The sequence below is a fragment of the Trichosurus vulpecula genome, chromosome 1 (assembly GCF_011100635.1).
Source record: "Trichosurus vulpecula isolate mTriVul1 chromosome 1, mTriVul1.pri, whole genome shotgun sequence".
Lineage (NCBI taxonomy): Eukaryota > Metazoa > Chordata > Mammalia > Diprotodontia > Phalangeridae > Trichosurus > Trichosurus vulpecula.
The window spans coordinates 225,149,235-225,166,316 of record NC_050573.1 but is presented as its reverse complement, the minus strand read 5'-3'; the positions used below and the strand labels follow the sequence as shown (position 1 = coordinate 225,166,316).

The window sequence follows — 17,082 nt, the reverse complement described above, 5'->3', positions numbered from 1 at the left end:
GTTTTAGAGTGCTTCTCAGGCACTAAGGAATCTTTGATTGAATGGGGAGTCTTTGATGATCAGCCTAGTCACAGGGATTTCAAATCGAATGGCTGTGATGTCCTTTGGCCTGAAGAAGTGTATTATAAACTCAGAGGTTTAGTGTTTTGCCTTTTGGGGCACACTCACTGAAAAGAGTGTGAGTGCACGACGACTCCGGGTAGCCATTGGAAGCAGCTCTCTGCCGCCCCCCCCCCGCCCCCCCCGCTTTGAAAAAAAACGCAAGATGTTGGTTCTTCCCTGTGGTAACTATGTATGTATTGTGATTTGGTCAGACAGATAAAAGCCTGTCTGTTGATTCTGTTTGTATTTGCTCTGAAGTTCAGGGTGCTGACTTTCCCCCTGAACTAAGTGAACGGTATATGTATGTTTAATTATAGTAAGACTGTTAACCCTTAAAGTTGCTTTCCTTAGAAAAGCAGATCAAAGGACCTGTGCTAGCAGCACTTCTGAATGCTGGTATTATCGGTCGTTCACCCCACAACAGCTGCTGGCAACACTGTTGTTATAGTGACTCAATCCTACCTTCTACAGGAGGCCTTTTAAATCATCTCCTATTTATACTGCATATACCTTGTATTATAGATACTTGTTCACATGTTACCTCCCCAATTAGAATGAGGACAAATATTGTATTTTTCCTTTCTTTGTATCCATAGTGATAAGCTCAGTGCCTGGCACACTGTGCTTTAATAAATTCTTTTGGTGATGAGTAGTAGTAGCAGCAGCAGCCGAGGAGCACCAGGATCACAAAAAAGAGCTAAGGATGCACAAGCAAATTTGCTTCCTGATGTTAAATGCCAGAATCCAAATCTTTACTTTCAATGTCTGTCAGTACAAAGATAAAATGCTGTCCAATCTGGTTTTGGACCACTTTTTTCAATGTCAAATCTGTATCAGTTCCTTCCCACCCACTGCTACTTTCCTATTCCTTCTCTACTTTTTTCATTGTATTTCTAGAGCCCCTGTTTGGACTGTTAACAGATGGCTTCATCTCCTGGGCATTACTCTGGCATTTTGTGTTTACTTACAAGTGTACAAGTGTTTCCCCCAATAAAATCTACAGCTCCTCAAGGGCAAGGACTATTTTTTCCCCTTTTATCTTCAGCTAGGTTTCTAGCTCAAGCCCCAAAATAAATGCTTATTCAAGATAGAGGGCAAGAGTATAGAGAATGAGACGTTCAGGAAAGGCTTAAAAAAAAAAAAAAAAAAAAAGGAATGGGACATTGTAAGTTTTTTTTAAACTATGGCTTCCATGATTCATTTCATAGTGCATTGTCTATCGTTGCCACGACCCTTCTTGTAATACAATTATATATATAGCTGCTTCTTAGAATGTTTAAAAAATTGTGCCTCCTTCCTCTGAGCAATGCAAAAGGCATTGCTATGTGTTTGCTAGAGAATAAATACAGGCATATGTACATTTACTGTTATATTAAGAATAGGAATTCTTTCACCCTCCATATTGGGATCTTTTTGTATTGGAAAAACAAATGTTGCTAGTCTTTGTTTCATATTCTTTCTCCTTTGGTGTACTTAGAATATTTTTATTTCTTGATTAAGTTCTTATTTAAAAAAGAAAAAAGTTATACAGCACCTCCATTAAAGGCCATTTCATGACTCACTTCAGAAAAATAGCCCAAAGACATGGTCAAGCAGTTTGGAGAAAGAACTTCCTGGAAAGACTAAGGCTCTTAACTTTTTTTTTGTGTCATAGACCCCATTTCAGTATGTTTTTAAAAGCATAAAGCTATATATACACATATGTATTAGAAATGAAATTAAGATGTATATCTTATATTGAAATAAGATGTAATTTTTTCGCCCACCTAAATTCAGAAATCTCCTGCTATAGACACATGTAGTTTGTAATGATGAATGTTCTTTTTTTGCTTTTCCTTCGAAAGCCAAACAAGAAGGTTTCCTCCTCTCTTCCAAATTATAACATCACAGTTAAGTGTACACCTGGGCCCAAACAGCCCCACAGGATCTGAGAGGCAAAAGAGGAGGGATGGGAATGATTCCAATTACTTGGAACTGGAAACTCCAATTACTCCTACCCTTCAACTGATTAAAATCCTCAAAGACCCTAAAGCCTAGATCACTGAAAACAACTTACTTCTTCAACAATCGCTATCCTGGAACCTGTAACGTGAGGACCATCCATAACACAGATATGGGATGACTCCTATGCAAAGGAAAAAAGCTAAGAAGCCATTCAAGGAGCTGCCACACCACTACTCTAACACGGACACAGACTGAAGATGGCAACAACCCTTCTTTCCCAAGACCTCCTAAGGCCACTGCTAGATAATACTTTAATCTCATTTGGACATATAAATCTAGTGCTTGGGCTTCCCCCCGCCCCCCCAGCCACGCTTTGTCTCCTTGATACAATTTCAGGTCCTAGAGGTCAGGGACTGCTTGAAACTGTGTATCTCCGGCACTTAGCACAATACCTGGCATACAGCAAGTACTTAATAATGCTTGTTGATTAACTGGTTTTCTATACCTAATGTAGGTGCTGAATTGCCAAAAAATCAATTATTTTGGAGAGGTCTTTGCAGTCAAATGTAAGGAAGTGAAACAGGGGGAAATAGTTAGGTCTCCTTGTTTTAAAAACTCAAACAGCCTTCATTCTAATTGCTGTAGGAAGTGGCCCAAACTGAGGGGAGTCCTGGGGATGTCTGTAGGCAGCAGGGACAGGAACCAATACATAAAAAGTACTGAGATTAGAAATTGAGGAAATGTTCATGTAGCAATGTACAGGAGGAAGCAGGGTCTACCTGAGGCCTGTGATACAAGAATTTGGGTCTGCTGGTCTAGGTCAGTAGTCTCCAAAATAGGGTGTACAAAAGAATGCATCATTTTATGCACTAAGATTCATGACAAAATAAATCAAATTTCTACTGCTACTTATTTATGTATGCCTTCTTAGGAGGAATTATGGATTATACTATTTACTTTTAAACTAAACTAACCCACAAAAAAGGAAAGTGGCTTAAAAGGGCTCCTGTAAAGAAAATGAAGTTTGGAGATAGCATAAATAATGTCATTCCAAGAAAAAAATGTTGCAGAGCTGACATTTCTGTTCCCAGTAGTACCTGCCATATTAAAAGATTAAAACAATGGCAATCTAATTAAGATCTGACAGGAACTTGGCTCCCCAAATTGAAATAGTAAAGATTTTTTTGAAATACAAATTTACATTTACTACAATTAATAAAGAACCTTAACTTGTGTATATTGTGATATGAGATATTAGCTAATGATATTATAAAGACATGCTTATTAGAAGATATTTAGGAGTCAGAATGCAGAGTGAAGCACACTCTTTTTTCTCTTTTGTTTTATTTTCTCATGGTTTCTCCCATTTGTTATAAATGTGTTTAAATGTGTTTAATAGGAATGTATGTGAAGAGCACATAGCAGATTGCATGCCATCTCATGGAGGGAGAGGGAGAGGAAAGGGGGGGGAAAATTTAAAACTTATGGAAATGAATGTTGAAAACTGAAAATAAATAAAACGTTACAACGAAAAAAGGGAAGATATTTAAAAACTAAATTTTCATTGCCAAAATTTATGTATCACCTATATAACTCTTTTATCCATACACTTTAAACTTGGAAACAATTTTCTAACCTGTTTAAAATCCTCAAAATGTTCAGTGGGCCTGAACACTTTAATTAAGAATATAAAAATGCTAACACTTACAATACCTTTGCTGAGGCATCTTTTTCAGCTAGGACAACCATTAAAACTAAATTTTGAAATAAATTGAATTTAGAACTATAAGGCAAATCGCTGGATACTCTCTCCTTTCTAGGCTTCTGGGACACTGCTCTCTCTTGGTTCTACTCCCATCTATCCAACCATTCCGACTCAGTCTTCCTTTCCTGGTTCTTCATCCAGATCACACCCAATAATAGTGGATGCTCCTTCAGGTGCTGTCCTGGCTCTCTCCTCTTTCTCTCTGTCTTTTTTCATGTACTTATTATTTTTCTTTCATTTACTTATTTATTTTTGGTTTTCAACATTCACTTTTATAAGATTTTGAGTTCTAAATTTTCTCCCTCCTCCCCAAGATGGCACGCAATCTAATATAGACTATACATGTGCAATTATATTAAACATATTTCCACATTAGTCATTTTGTGAGGGAAGAATCAGAACAAAGGGAAACAACCATGAGAAAGGAAAAAAAAGAGAAAAAATAGTATGTTTCCATCTGCATTCAGACTCCACAGTTCTTTCTCTGTATGCGGGCAGTATTTTCCATCACAAGTTCCTTGGAATTGTCTTTTGATCATTGCCTTGCTGAGAAGAGTTAAGTCTATCAAAGTTGGTCATCTCACAATGTTGCTGTTACTGTACACATATTCTCCTGGTTCCACTCACTTCGCTCAGTATCAATTCATGTCTGAGTTTTTCTGAAATCCACCTGCTTATCAGTTCAATCATTTCTATGCAGATAATTTCCAAATCTATATATGAGGCCCTAATCTCTCTCCTGAGCTACAGTTATGCATCTCCAACTGCTTCCTGGACATCTCAAACTGGATGTCCTAAAGATATCTTAAATTCAATGTGTACAAAAAAAGAATTCATTCTTTTCTACCTCCCCAAGCAAAAAATTTCCTTTTTGATCTTCTCTATTACTATCAAGGAAACCACCATCCTCCCAATCACCCTATGTGGTAATCTCCCTATCACCACAGTTCATCACTCACTCACCCCATGTCCAAAACTATTACCAAATCTTGTTCCTACAACCACATCTCTATATATGTCCCCACCTTAGTTCGAATCCTCACCTTTCACCTGGTCTAATGGAATAACTTCCTAACTGATCTCCTTTAGCGCCAATGCAATACTCACAGCACCTATGGCGGCTAAGAATATGCTGGTGTAGTTATGAATAGCAAAATCTAACAGACTCTGTACATGGAAGACAGAACCAAAACATTTATTAGAACACTTGAAAGCCGAATTGCAACACCAGAAAGCCAAATCCATCACAGCAATAAAGAGATCTCTACACATGAACAATGCAGTGGACACCACCATCCCCAAGCTTTCCCTCTGTTAGGGCCTTCCCACAAACATCCTCAGGCAAAATCACTCCCTGGCTCTCACTCATGACAACTGCTTCGACTGCCTCCTCTCAGCACTGCTCCACCTCTTCCTGTTCCATCCCAGTTCAACAAGCTCCTCCCACCACAGGCTTCATGTGACTCAAACTCATGTGACTTAGGCTTCCATGTAACTAAGCAGGCCACATGGGCCTATTAATGGAAGGGAAAGATCTTCCCATGGCAGTAACAATACATTCAAAACATTAACAATACATCTCCCTAACTGAAGTCTCTCCACACTCTAATACATTCTCCACCCAGTGGCCAAGGTGATATTTCTAAAGCTTAGATTTGACTACGTCCTCAAACCTCACCTTACATAATGGGCCAATGATGTCCAGTGTGGTTCCCTATTATCTCCATGATCAAATTTAAAGTTCTTTACCTGGCATTTAAAGCTCTTTATAACCTAGTCCCTTCCTAACTTTCTGGGTTTCTTTTACCTTACTTGCGCCCACAAATCTGCAACCCAGCTATTGTGGTCTACATATTATTCCTTGAACAGGCCTCTCTGTCTCTATCTCTTAACCTCTGCACTAGCTGTCCCTCATCCTTAGAATGGCCTTTCCTGATCCACCCAGCTACTAATACCTTCCACTTTCCATCTATCTTTTGCATATCTGGTTATTTACAGTGATCTCCTCCACCAGAATGTAAGCTCTTTGAGGGTAAGGAGTGTTTTTCGATTTTGGTGTCTCCAGAGCTTACCACAGTGCTTGGCAAATAATAAGCACTTAATAAATGCTGAAGTAAATGAACACAGTACCAGCACAGAATCTGAAAACTCCAGGATTCCCAACTACCGGGGTAAGGACTCATGTGACAAAAATGGCTGGGAAAACTAAAAAGAAGTGTGACAGAAACTGAGGTTTGACTAACATTTCACCCTACATACATCACAATAAGCTCCAAATAAACATTAGAAGACTAAGACAGTATATACCTTCATGGGAAGAGTTCCTGACAAAATATAAGGATACAGAGAACAACAGGAGAAAAAAAATGGACAATGTGACTGCATGAAATTGAAGAGCTTTTTTGCACAAACAAAATAAATGCAGTTAAAATAAAAGGGTAAGTTATCCAAAGAAGGAAACGGCTACAGCAGTTTTCTCTGATAATATACAAGACATATAGGGAACTGATTTAATATATTAGAAATAAGAGCCATTATCCAATAGCTAAATGGTCAAAAGATATTAACTGACAGTGTTCAAGAGAAGATATCTAAGATATCAATGATCATAAGAAAAAATGCTGCAAATCACTAATAGTAACAAAAATTCAAAATGACATCACTTTAAGGTTCTATATCACACCCACCAGATTGGCAAAGATGACAAAAAGGAAAATGACTATGGTTGGAGGGAGACATGGCAGGACGGGCACCTGAATGCATTGTTGCTGGAGCTATGTAGGAATCGGTCAGCCATTCTGGAAAATAATATGGAACTATATCTAAAAGTCACTGTGTACCAAAATTTAAAATCATATATAAATGTAATAAAGACTAATGAGCCATAAGATATGTTAAACTAGACAAGTTTAGAGAATCCTGTGAAAAAACTTAACAAATTGATGCAGAGTGAAGCAAGCAGAACCAGAACAATTTATACAATGACTCTAACACTGTGAAGAAAAATAACTTTGAAAGAACTGTGATAGATGCAAGGGACCAATCACAACTCCAGAGAACCTATGATGAAGCATATTATCCACTTCCTGATAGTGACCTAAAGATGCAGAATAAGATATGTTTTCTGACATGGCCAATGTGCTAATTTGTTTTGCTTGACTGCTTATTTGCTACAGAGGAAGATTTTTGTTCTTGGTTTTTTTTTTTTTAAAGGAAGGAAGGTTAAGGTGGGCAAGGGGGGAGAATGGGTGGAAATACAGTGATGTCCCTCAAAAAAGAAGCAAGAAAGAAAAAGCTGTCATTAGAGAATGTAAAAAATGCACAAAAGAAAAGGATATTGAGAGGGAAAAGACAAGCAAAATAGCTTTGCATTAATATGCTGAATGCATTATGAATTTTTTTAAAAGGAAAACTGCAAATACAATGCAGCTAATATTAGAAGCGAAAAAATCTTTTCAGCAATTTTCTTTGATAAAAGTCTCATTTCCAAGATACATAAGGAACTGATTCAAATTTATAAGAAAAAGAGCCATTTACCAATTGATAGGTGGTGAAAGGATATGAACAGGAAGTTCTCTCTTGACACAGGAAAAAACACTCCCATATTATTGTGCTATAGGAGATGATGAATATCATCAATACATATAAGCATGGAAAGATTAACACAAACTGATGCAGAGTAAAGTAAGCAGAGTCAAGAAAATAATATGCGCAATGACTACAACAATGTAAATTGAAAGAAGTTTAACACAATCAAAAATCAATGTTGAAACATTACAATGAAAAAGCATGGCTTCAAAGAAAAGATGTAAGAAGATACTCTCACCCTTTTACAAAGGTATCTAATGACATACTACACATATTTTCAGATTTGAGGTACTGATAAGTTCTGCTGATTTTTTTCTTCTTTTTCCTCTTCAAAATATTACTGTTTTATTGGATGACTGGGAAGAAGAGGGATACTGGAGGAAATTTTGATGATGTAAAAAAAGATAATAAAATATATTTTTAAAAAGAAAAATGCTCCCAATGATTAGTAATTATAGAAATGCAAAATATAGTAACTCTGAAGTTCAACCTTATACCAAAGAGAGAGGCAAAGTTGGCAAAAAAAGAAAATGACATGTTGGAAGGAAAGTGCTGTGGGTTATGCTATGAAGTAATTTGAAACTAACCTCCCAAAGTCACTAAACCACGCATAGCCTTTGACCTAGGGATAACCATAGTAGCCTATAGTCCCAAATAGATTTTATTAAAAGTTCTTGTAGGTACAAAATATTTATCGCAAATCTTTTTATAGTATCAAAGAACTGGAAACTATGGGGCAGTTGATCAATTCGGGAAGTGTTTGAAAAAATCATGCTATCAAACTATAATGCAATTCTATTCTGCTGAAAGAAATAATGAAAGAGATGGTTTCAGAGAAACCTGGGAAGACTTAATGGACTAATGCAAAATGAAGGAGCAGAACCAGGAAAACAATTTCTACTTTAAAAATAAACAATTTTGAAAGACTTAAGTCTGATCAAAATAACTAACTACCATGATTCCAAAGGACCAATGATTAAAAATGCTACCTGATATCCTAGGAGAGATGATAGATGACATTCAGTTTTGGAAAGGATCAATGGGGAGGAGTTTGTTTTGCTTGATTACTCATACTTGTTACAACATTTTTTTTCTTTTGGGGGAGGGGAGAGAAATGCTTGATAACTGAAACAAAAAAGCAAGACGTACATATTAAATATTCACGGTTTCATAACACATTCTTCTCAGTCTGTTCTTTTTATATATTGTCTGTGGTCATGGAACAGTATGTAAACTGACTGGCTCATGTTCACAAGCACAATGCTCACAATGACACAGAGAAATAAAAAACAAAAATGCTACTATAAACAAACTAATTTGAAAATGTGACCAGATTCATCCCTGCAAACTTTAAACAACAATCAGGAGCAGATAACAAGCCCTAATATATCTATTAAAAGAAGCAGTCTCAATCAGACTAAACTACACTGTGTGTTTCAGGAACAAGTGGACTGGATATCTGCCAAAATCACTTCAAAATTACCTGGCTGTTACTTCAGGTAGTTTTTCTTTTTCTTCTCTTTTAAAATTTTTCCCAATTACATGTAAAAACAATTTTACTTTAATTTTTAAAATTTTTGAGTTCCAAATTCTCTCCTTCCCTCCCTCCCTGCTACTCTCATCGAGAAGACCAACAATTTGATATAGGTTATACATCTGCAGTCATTCAATATGTATATGTTATGGTCATACATGTATAGGTTATACATGTTCAACATGCAAAACATTTCCATATATCTTGCATCACCGTATTGCTGAGAATAACCAAGTCATTCACAGTTGATCATAGAACAACATTCTTATCACTTTGTACAATGTTCTTCTGGTTCTGCTCACTTCACTTTTTATCAGTTTGTATGTATTTCTAGTTTTTTCTGAAAGTATCATGCTCATCAGTTCTTACAGCATAACAGTATTCCATTACAATCATATACCACAACTTGTTCAGCCATTCCCCAATTTATGGACATCCCTTCAATATTCAATTCTTTGTCGCACACAAAGAGCTGCTATAAATATTTTGTATAAATAGGTCCTTTTCCTTTTTTGTTTTTCTGGCATACAGACCTAGTAGTGACATTGCTGGATCAAAGAATGTGCATGGTTTTACAGCCCTGTGGCATAGCTCCAAACTGCTCTCCACAATGATTGGATCAGTTCACAACTTCCTCAACAATGTATTACTGTCCAAATTTTTCTACATCCCCTCCAACATTTATCATTTTCCTTTTCTGTCATATTAGCCAATCTGACAGGTATGAGGTACTACCTCAGAGTTGTTTTAATGTGCATTTCTCTAATCAACAGTGATTTAGAGCATTTTTTCACATGATTATAAATAGCTTTGATTTCTTCATCTGAAAACTGACTGTTCATATCCTTTGACCATTTATCAATTGGGGAATGGATTGTATTCTTATAAAATTGACTCAAGGCTCTCTAAATATTCGACAAATTAGGCCTTTATCAGTAAGAGTTGCTGTAAAAAATTTCCTCCCATTTTTCTGCTTTCCTTCTAATCTTGGATATACTGGTCTTATTTGTACAAAACCTTTTTAATTTCATGCAATCAAAATTATACATTCTACATCCTGTAATGCTCTCTATCTCTTGTTTGGTCATAAATTCTTCCCTTATCCATAGATCTGACAAGTAAAATATTCCATGTTCCCATAATTTGCTTATGGTATCACCCTTACTGTCTAAATCACATACACGTTTCGACCATATCTTGGTATATAGTATAAGATGTTGGTTTATACCTAGTTTTTGTCAACTACTTTCCAATTTTCCCAGCAGTTTTTTCAAATGGTGAGTTCTTGTACCAAAAGTTGGGATCTTTACGTTTATGATCATTACCTGTATATCATGTACCCAATCTATTCCACTGATCCACTTCAGGTAGTTTTTCCAATCATACACACAGTTAACACTTGTTTTAGTTTTATATTTAAATTTACATTACATTAACTATTAGAAGTCCTAACTCCACTCCCCAACCACCACTCCAAGTCCAATTATACCTTTTAGACCCCTCCCCCCACCAAATCCCTAAATACTTACATGGGCTGACATCTCTGTATCTGTTTCGATTTCTATTTTCTAGAGATTTCGCCACTTTATGAGGGTAGTCATGGGACTGATTTCGAATTTCCTTAAAATAATAAAAATATAATTTAATAATCAAACTTCTCACATTGTATACAACAAAATACTTTCCCAGTCATTAAATAAACTATCTTCAACATAAGCATGAACAAGGAAAAATATGAAGGAATACATAAAAAAGTTACAATTTGATTGATATAATAACCATACTGATGAAATTATAGGCCTACTGGAATTTAAGTTACAGAGAGAAGAAACAGTATCTAATATGCTATACAAAGCAGTAGAAATAATACTTAAGAAATTGAGAAAAACAGTTGAACCAAGTATACAGCAAGGTAAACAATGCTGGAGGCAACACAATTTTGAAAGCACTAAAGGATTACTTTATAAGATCTCAGGGAAATAAAGATAAAAAAAAGAAATGTAAAAAAATCACAAATATTAATATCCTCAAAGATAATAAAGAGAATATTATGCTACCTAAACTCATGCCACCTTTTTCATCTTTACAAAAATTTTGTGAAATGATGGACATGTGCAATGAGGCTATCGTTGATGAAAATGAGAAGGGAACAGGTAGGCTCTCAGATATTCTCCACAGCACATTACAATTTTAGTGTCACCGAACTGACTGAAAGAGGGAGAAACTACCACACCTCATTGTGTTTACCATTTGCTGATTACAAAAAGACAAAAAAGCTCACTAGAAGAACAATTATACAAAATTCCCTGTAACTGCAAATACAAATCTGTTCAAAGATCCTCATTATTTAATGCTTAAGAGAAGCATAAAAAAAGGAAGAGAAGTTCACCAAAAGCATTTTCCAAAATCTCAGGGAATGCCCTGTACTATGGTTGAGCAGTATGGCTGCTTGATGCTTGTCCAATTTCCCCTCTTTACGTATGATACTGAGCTGAATGAAGGCAGTTAACACAATGGAAAGAATGCTGGATATGGAGTCACAGGACCTGGATCTCAGGATCTCAATCTCAGCTCTGCCATCCACAATTTCTTATTTGGCAAATTGCTTAAACTCTGTCATCTGTCACTAATTTAATCTGTAAAATGAGGGAGTTGGACTAGACAATTTCTAAGGTCCCTTCCAGATAAAAAAATTCGGTAATTCCAAAGCTGAGATACAATACAGAATTTCTTCAAGACTATTCAAAAGAAATTAGCCTAAAAATCCACATAAGATAAAGTGGATAAAAATTCTTATTGTCTAGACCAATGGTCTCTACTCAGTCAATAAACATTTATTAAGTGACTACAATGTGCCAGGCATTTAACTACGTGCTGGAGATATAAAGAGACAAAAGACAGTCCCTGCCCTCAAGAAGCTTACAATCTAATGGGGTTGTTGTTCAGTCATTTCAGTTGTGTCCAACTCTTTGTGACCCCATTTGGGTTTTCAATGCAAAGATACTGGAGTGGTTTGCTATTTCCTTATCCAGCTCATTTTACAGATGAGGAAACTGAGGCAAATAGGGTTAAGTGACTTGTTTAGGGGTGCACAGCTAGTATCTAAAGCCAGATCTGAACTCAGGAAGATAAATCTTGCCTCCAGGCCTGGCACTCTATCTACTTCACCACTTAGCAAGCTCTATACAGGATAAACAGAAAATAAAGAAGGAAAGCACTAGAATCAAGAGGTTGGGAAAGACTTCCTGTAGAAGATGGGATTTTTGTTGGGACTTGAGGGAAGACAAGAAAGATGAGGAAAAGGAGCAATCCATCAAGGGATGGGGGACAGCCAGAGAAAATGCCCAGAGCCAAGAGATATAGTGTTACAGGAGGAGCAAAGAGGCCAATGTCACTGGATCAAAGAGTATGGGAGGAGGGGAGTGTAAGGCCCAAGAAGACAGGAAAGGCAGGAGAAGGCTAGTTTCTGAAGGACTCTGAACACCAAACAGAGGACTCTATTTGATTCTAGAAAAGACAGGGAATCACTGGAGATTACTTAGTAGTGGCGACATGATTGGATCTGCTCCCTTTGGTGTCTGAACGGAGGATAGACTGGAGCGGAGAAACACTTGAAGTAGGTGGACCTTGCACCAGAGTGGTGACAAAGTCAGAGAAGAGAAAGGTCGTATTTTGGACAGGGAGAGTGAAAAAGTGAGTAGTCAAGGATAAAAAGGATGACAACTAGGTTGTAACCCTGAGGGACTGGGAGGAGTACAGCAACAGGAAATTAGGGGTGGAAGGCAGAGATTAGGAGGGAAGAAAATGAGTTCCATTTTGGACATGTTGAGTTTAAGATGTCTACTGGGCATCCAGCTCAAGATGCTGAAAGGCAGACAAGAGATGTGGGACTGGAGGTCAGGCGACAGGTTAGGGAGGATAGTTAAAATTCGAGAATTTTCAATATAAAGATGGTAACTGAATCCACAGGAGCTGATAAGATCACTAAGTGAGGTAGTATAGAGGGAGAAGAGATGAGGTCCCTGGACAGAACCTTGTGGAACACCTACAGTTAGAGGGCATGATCTGGATTTCCACACTGGATTTATGTGTAGCATCTCAAACTCAACGTGTCCAAAGCAGAACTCATCTTTCCCTGAAAATCAGCCTCTCTTCCTAATTTCCTTATTATTATATGTATATTATTTGTATGACATCATCACCACTTTAAGATTCCAACTTGAATATCTTCCTCAATGCCTCACTCTCATCCCATATAGTCAATTAACTGCCAAACTGTATCATTTCTGCCTTCATATCATCTCTCTTATGGCCCCATTCTTTGCACTTGTACAAGTTCTTGCATAATACAGGCCTTCATAGTGTCTCACTTGCACTATTGAAATTGTTTCCTAGCCTGTCTCAAATCTCTGCCCAATCCACTTATTCTTCCAGAGAGCAACTAAACTTGATTTTTTAAAAATACAAATCTGACCACGACATATCCCAACTCAATAAACTCCAGCAACTTCCCACTGACATGAGGATCAGACATGATCTCCTTCACAAGCAGGCCTTCTAGGGGTTCCTCACATCACACAAAAATAGAGCAAAAAATATTCAAACGTGAATAAGCAAAACCACATAAAGAATGAAGAATGAATTGATAGTGTAAACTTTATGCTGAGTTCAAATTAGAAACAATTTTTGTTCGGTTTTGCATTTTGTATGATTAATTACTACTACACACAGAAAAAACATGACTCTTGCTGAAAAACTGTCAAGTTCAATGACTGCTCTGATATACTATTTGATTATTGTATTGCATATTTCAATAAGAAGCATATAAAGAAATTCACCTATTTGGCTAGTTATACCAATCAAATTAACAGAATAATTAATTACTATCAAACATGTATAAATCTGCCTTATCTCCTAGGACATATAAAGGTATTTTCCCCAAGTAATGAAAGATTTGATCACATTTCTTTCACTAAAAATATGATTTTTTATAACATTAAGATATAAAATAAAATGCTTATATTATTTATCTGCATCTCACCCTTTTTCATTTCTATTTTGTACGTTTTATGACATACATGTTAGAACTTCATTTGCTTATTTATGTATGTTTATGGGAAACAAACGAAACATAGCACAGTAAAGAGAATGCTGGCCTCAGAGTCAGGAAGACCCTCGAGTTCAAGTGTGGCTGAGTGACCCTGGGCAAGTCATTTAATCTCCAAGTGCTCAATCTCAGATACTCTAAGACTCTTAAAATGCAGAGAAGGTGCCAAAAGGGAGTTTCCTTACTAAGGAGTTCCTCTTAACCAGTAAAATCACAGGTCCAGGCCCTATGCCTAATTTTTTAACCTGATGATGCATCAAAAAGTTTGAAGACCACCGATCTGGACTCTGATACACAGATGGATAGTCTTTTAAATTAGTGTATCAGTACAATCTGATGTGGACACTGGAAATGGACATTATATTGGTCCTAGAATTGAATGGGGCAAAGAGAGTAGGGCTTTTAATAAAACTGCTTCCTAAGACAATGACTCAACTTTAAAAACACCTTTAAAATCATCCCTGGTGATTCTTTATGACTGTAAATCCTGCAGCTATATAAAATACAAGAAATCAAAGTTGAGGGTGACCCAAAGGGCAACGTGGAAATGCAAGATGGGTAGAAATAGGCCAGAGCTATTTCTAAGAATGATCTAGATGCAAGAAGTCACATAAGAAATACTATGAAAAAACATATGGTAAGAAAAGAAGGTGGCCTAATCAGGTGACAAGAACAAGGATTAACAGATGGACACCCTGGGTACTCCACTTGTACCTGTGACATAAAAAAAGATTTAGAGGAAGGCCTCCAGCAGATCGAATGGTTCCTCTGTGGAGGATCTTTGGAAGAACACAGGCATGAATCAGGCAAAATCAATACCCCCAAAGAGATAAAAGAAAAAGGAAAAAGACACATAGGTACAAAATGTTGCTCTCTTTATTAGAGACTAGAAATTAAGGGAATGCAGGCTAATGTCAAACACATGGCCTGCAGGGCACGTGGCCCACAATACTCTAGTGTGGTCCAAACCAGATTAAAATGTAATTAGGAAACATTTAATAAAAATAAACATGATAAAACATAGATAATATTATATTTTTAAAAATAAGTCAATATATGGCCATCAGGGATCCTGATGTATGGACTGTGGTCCCTGCTTCTATTTGAGGCTGAAATCACTAAACAAGACAAATTATGGTATATGAACATAATGGACTATTAATAGATTGGTATCTCTACTATTTGTAGAAATGGACTAATTCAGGGAAACCTAGGAAGATTTTGCAATGGTAATGTAAACTCAAAGATCCTCCCCATTCATTAATAGGCCCATTTGACCTGCTTATGTCACAGGAAGCCCAAGTCACATATGGTGGGAGGAGCTTGCTGAACAAGTGGAACAGGGAAGGGTGGAGCAGGAAATGCTCAGAGCAGTTAGAACTGAGGGAGAGCAGGCAGCTTGCTGTGAGTGTTTGTGAGGGGGGAGGGGATGGCTAATGATGTTGATCTCTGTAGTGATAATGTATATTAACTTCTTTGTTACTATGATGGATTCAGCTTACTGGTGTTGGGATTTGGCTTTCTGGTACTTGAATTTTGCTTCTGACTTTTATAAGGAGAGTCCGTTATATTCTGCGATTCAGAACCATGCCAGCATGTTCATAATAATAGCAACCACTGTGAATATTGCCTTGGGGATATAGACATGTATGACGCCAAGTATGAACTTGTCTGTATGCAGAGTAAAGTGAGCAGAACTATAAGAATATCAATATTCTATTGTAAGACTTAAGAATTCTCATCCATGACCAACCATAATCCCAGAGCACTAAAACCTTCATTGGCCCCAATATCTACAGGATAAAATCTGAAGTCCTTGAGTCCTCAGTTTGACATTAGTGACCCTCCACTGAAACTTCATTTGAGAAGGAAGGTATCTAACAACATGGCACCAACCTACATTTCTACCTTATTTCATACTACTTCCTTATTCTCATATTCTGTACTCCATGTAGACTGACTACTAATCATTCCCTGAATAATTTGCATTTTTTCCTTCTCCTCAGTGCTATGTGAAATCCAAGGGGGAAAAAGTCTAGGGGTAGAGAGACTTCATGGAAGGCTACATAGTGAATCAACAAGCATTTATTAAGCACCAACTATAGGTACTGTACTAAGTGCTGGGGATAGAAAGAAAAGCAAAAAGCAGTCCCCACTCTCAAGGAACTAATGGTCATGGTCTAATGGGAAAGACAACAGGCAAACTATGTACAAACAAGATGTATATATCTATCTACATCCATATAGATATCTATATGAAAAATGAGACAGTCATAGAGGAAAGGCTTCTTGCAGATGTGATTTTAGCTGAGACTTGAAAGTAGTCAGGTATCATAATTGGGACTTTCAGCTACAAATTCAGGTAAAAGGGTGCGGTGAAGAAACTAAGACCCAGTGAGGTTACTTGCCTATGGTTACACAGGCAGTATGTGGAACACTGGAATATGAACTGACATCCTTTGATTTCAAATCTAGTGTTCTTTACCTTATTCTATGCTGCCTGCTTTGTTTTTTTAAAGTTTAGAGAACACATATATAGGTTCAAATTCTAGGCCTCCTCTCTGCCTTCTCCTCTCTATACACCAGGAAAGTTAAACCACTCATTTTGAACAGCCTTGGAATAGAGCTGCCCAGATGATAGTCACTGAGTCAATATTCACCTCATTCCTATATTTACAGCCAGCCTCAGACCTGAGGACCATGCTTTATCTCTTCCAGTCATCCACCAGGACCTAGCCAGAACAAGCTCTGCCACAATGCCAAAACCTTGACCTCTCTTTTTGTTCAAGGACAATAATAAAATATTTTCAATGCTACTGGAAAGATTTTGACAATTTACTGCCACTACTGTAGCACTCACAATCCCTTTAATTGCTTAGATCAAAGTCCTTTTCCCTGATCACAACTAACTCCCTGTTAGTATAATTTAAGCTGCTTGAGGACAGGAGATGTCTTACTTGCGTATTTGTGCCCCTATCACCTAGCATAGCCCCTGGAATGTAGCTGATAGCTAATAAATGCCTGCTGATTGACTTAAGTCCC

General features: G+C 37.1%; 1 protein-coding gene across 1 annotated transcript in view; it reads right to left on the bottom strand.

Annotated features, from left to right (window-relative positions):
• The window catches only part of PTPN2 (protein tyrosine phosphatase non-receptor type 2), a 92,358-nt gene that overhangs the window by 58,437 nt on the left and 16,839 nt on the right, over positions 1-17,082 (bottom strand). Inside the window, 1 exon segment of the mRNA XM_036735962.1 lies at positions 10,463-10,553. Coding sequence (XP_036591857.1) covers positions 10,463-10,553 — 91 coding nt within the window.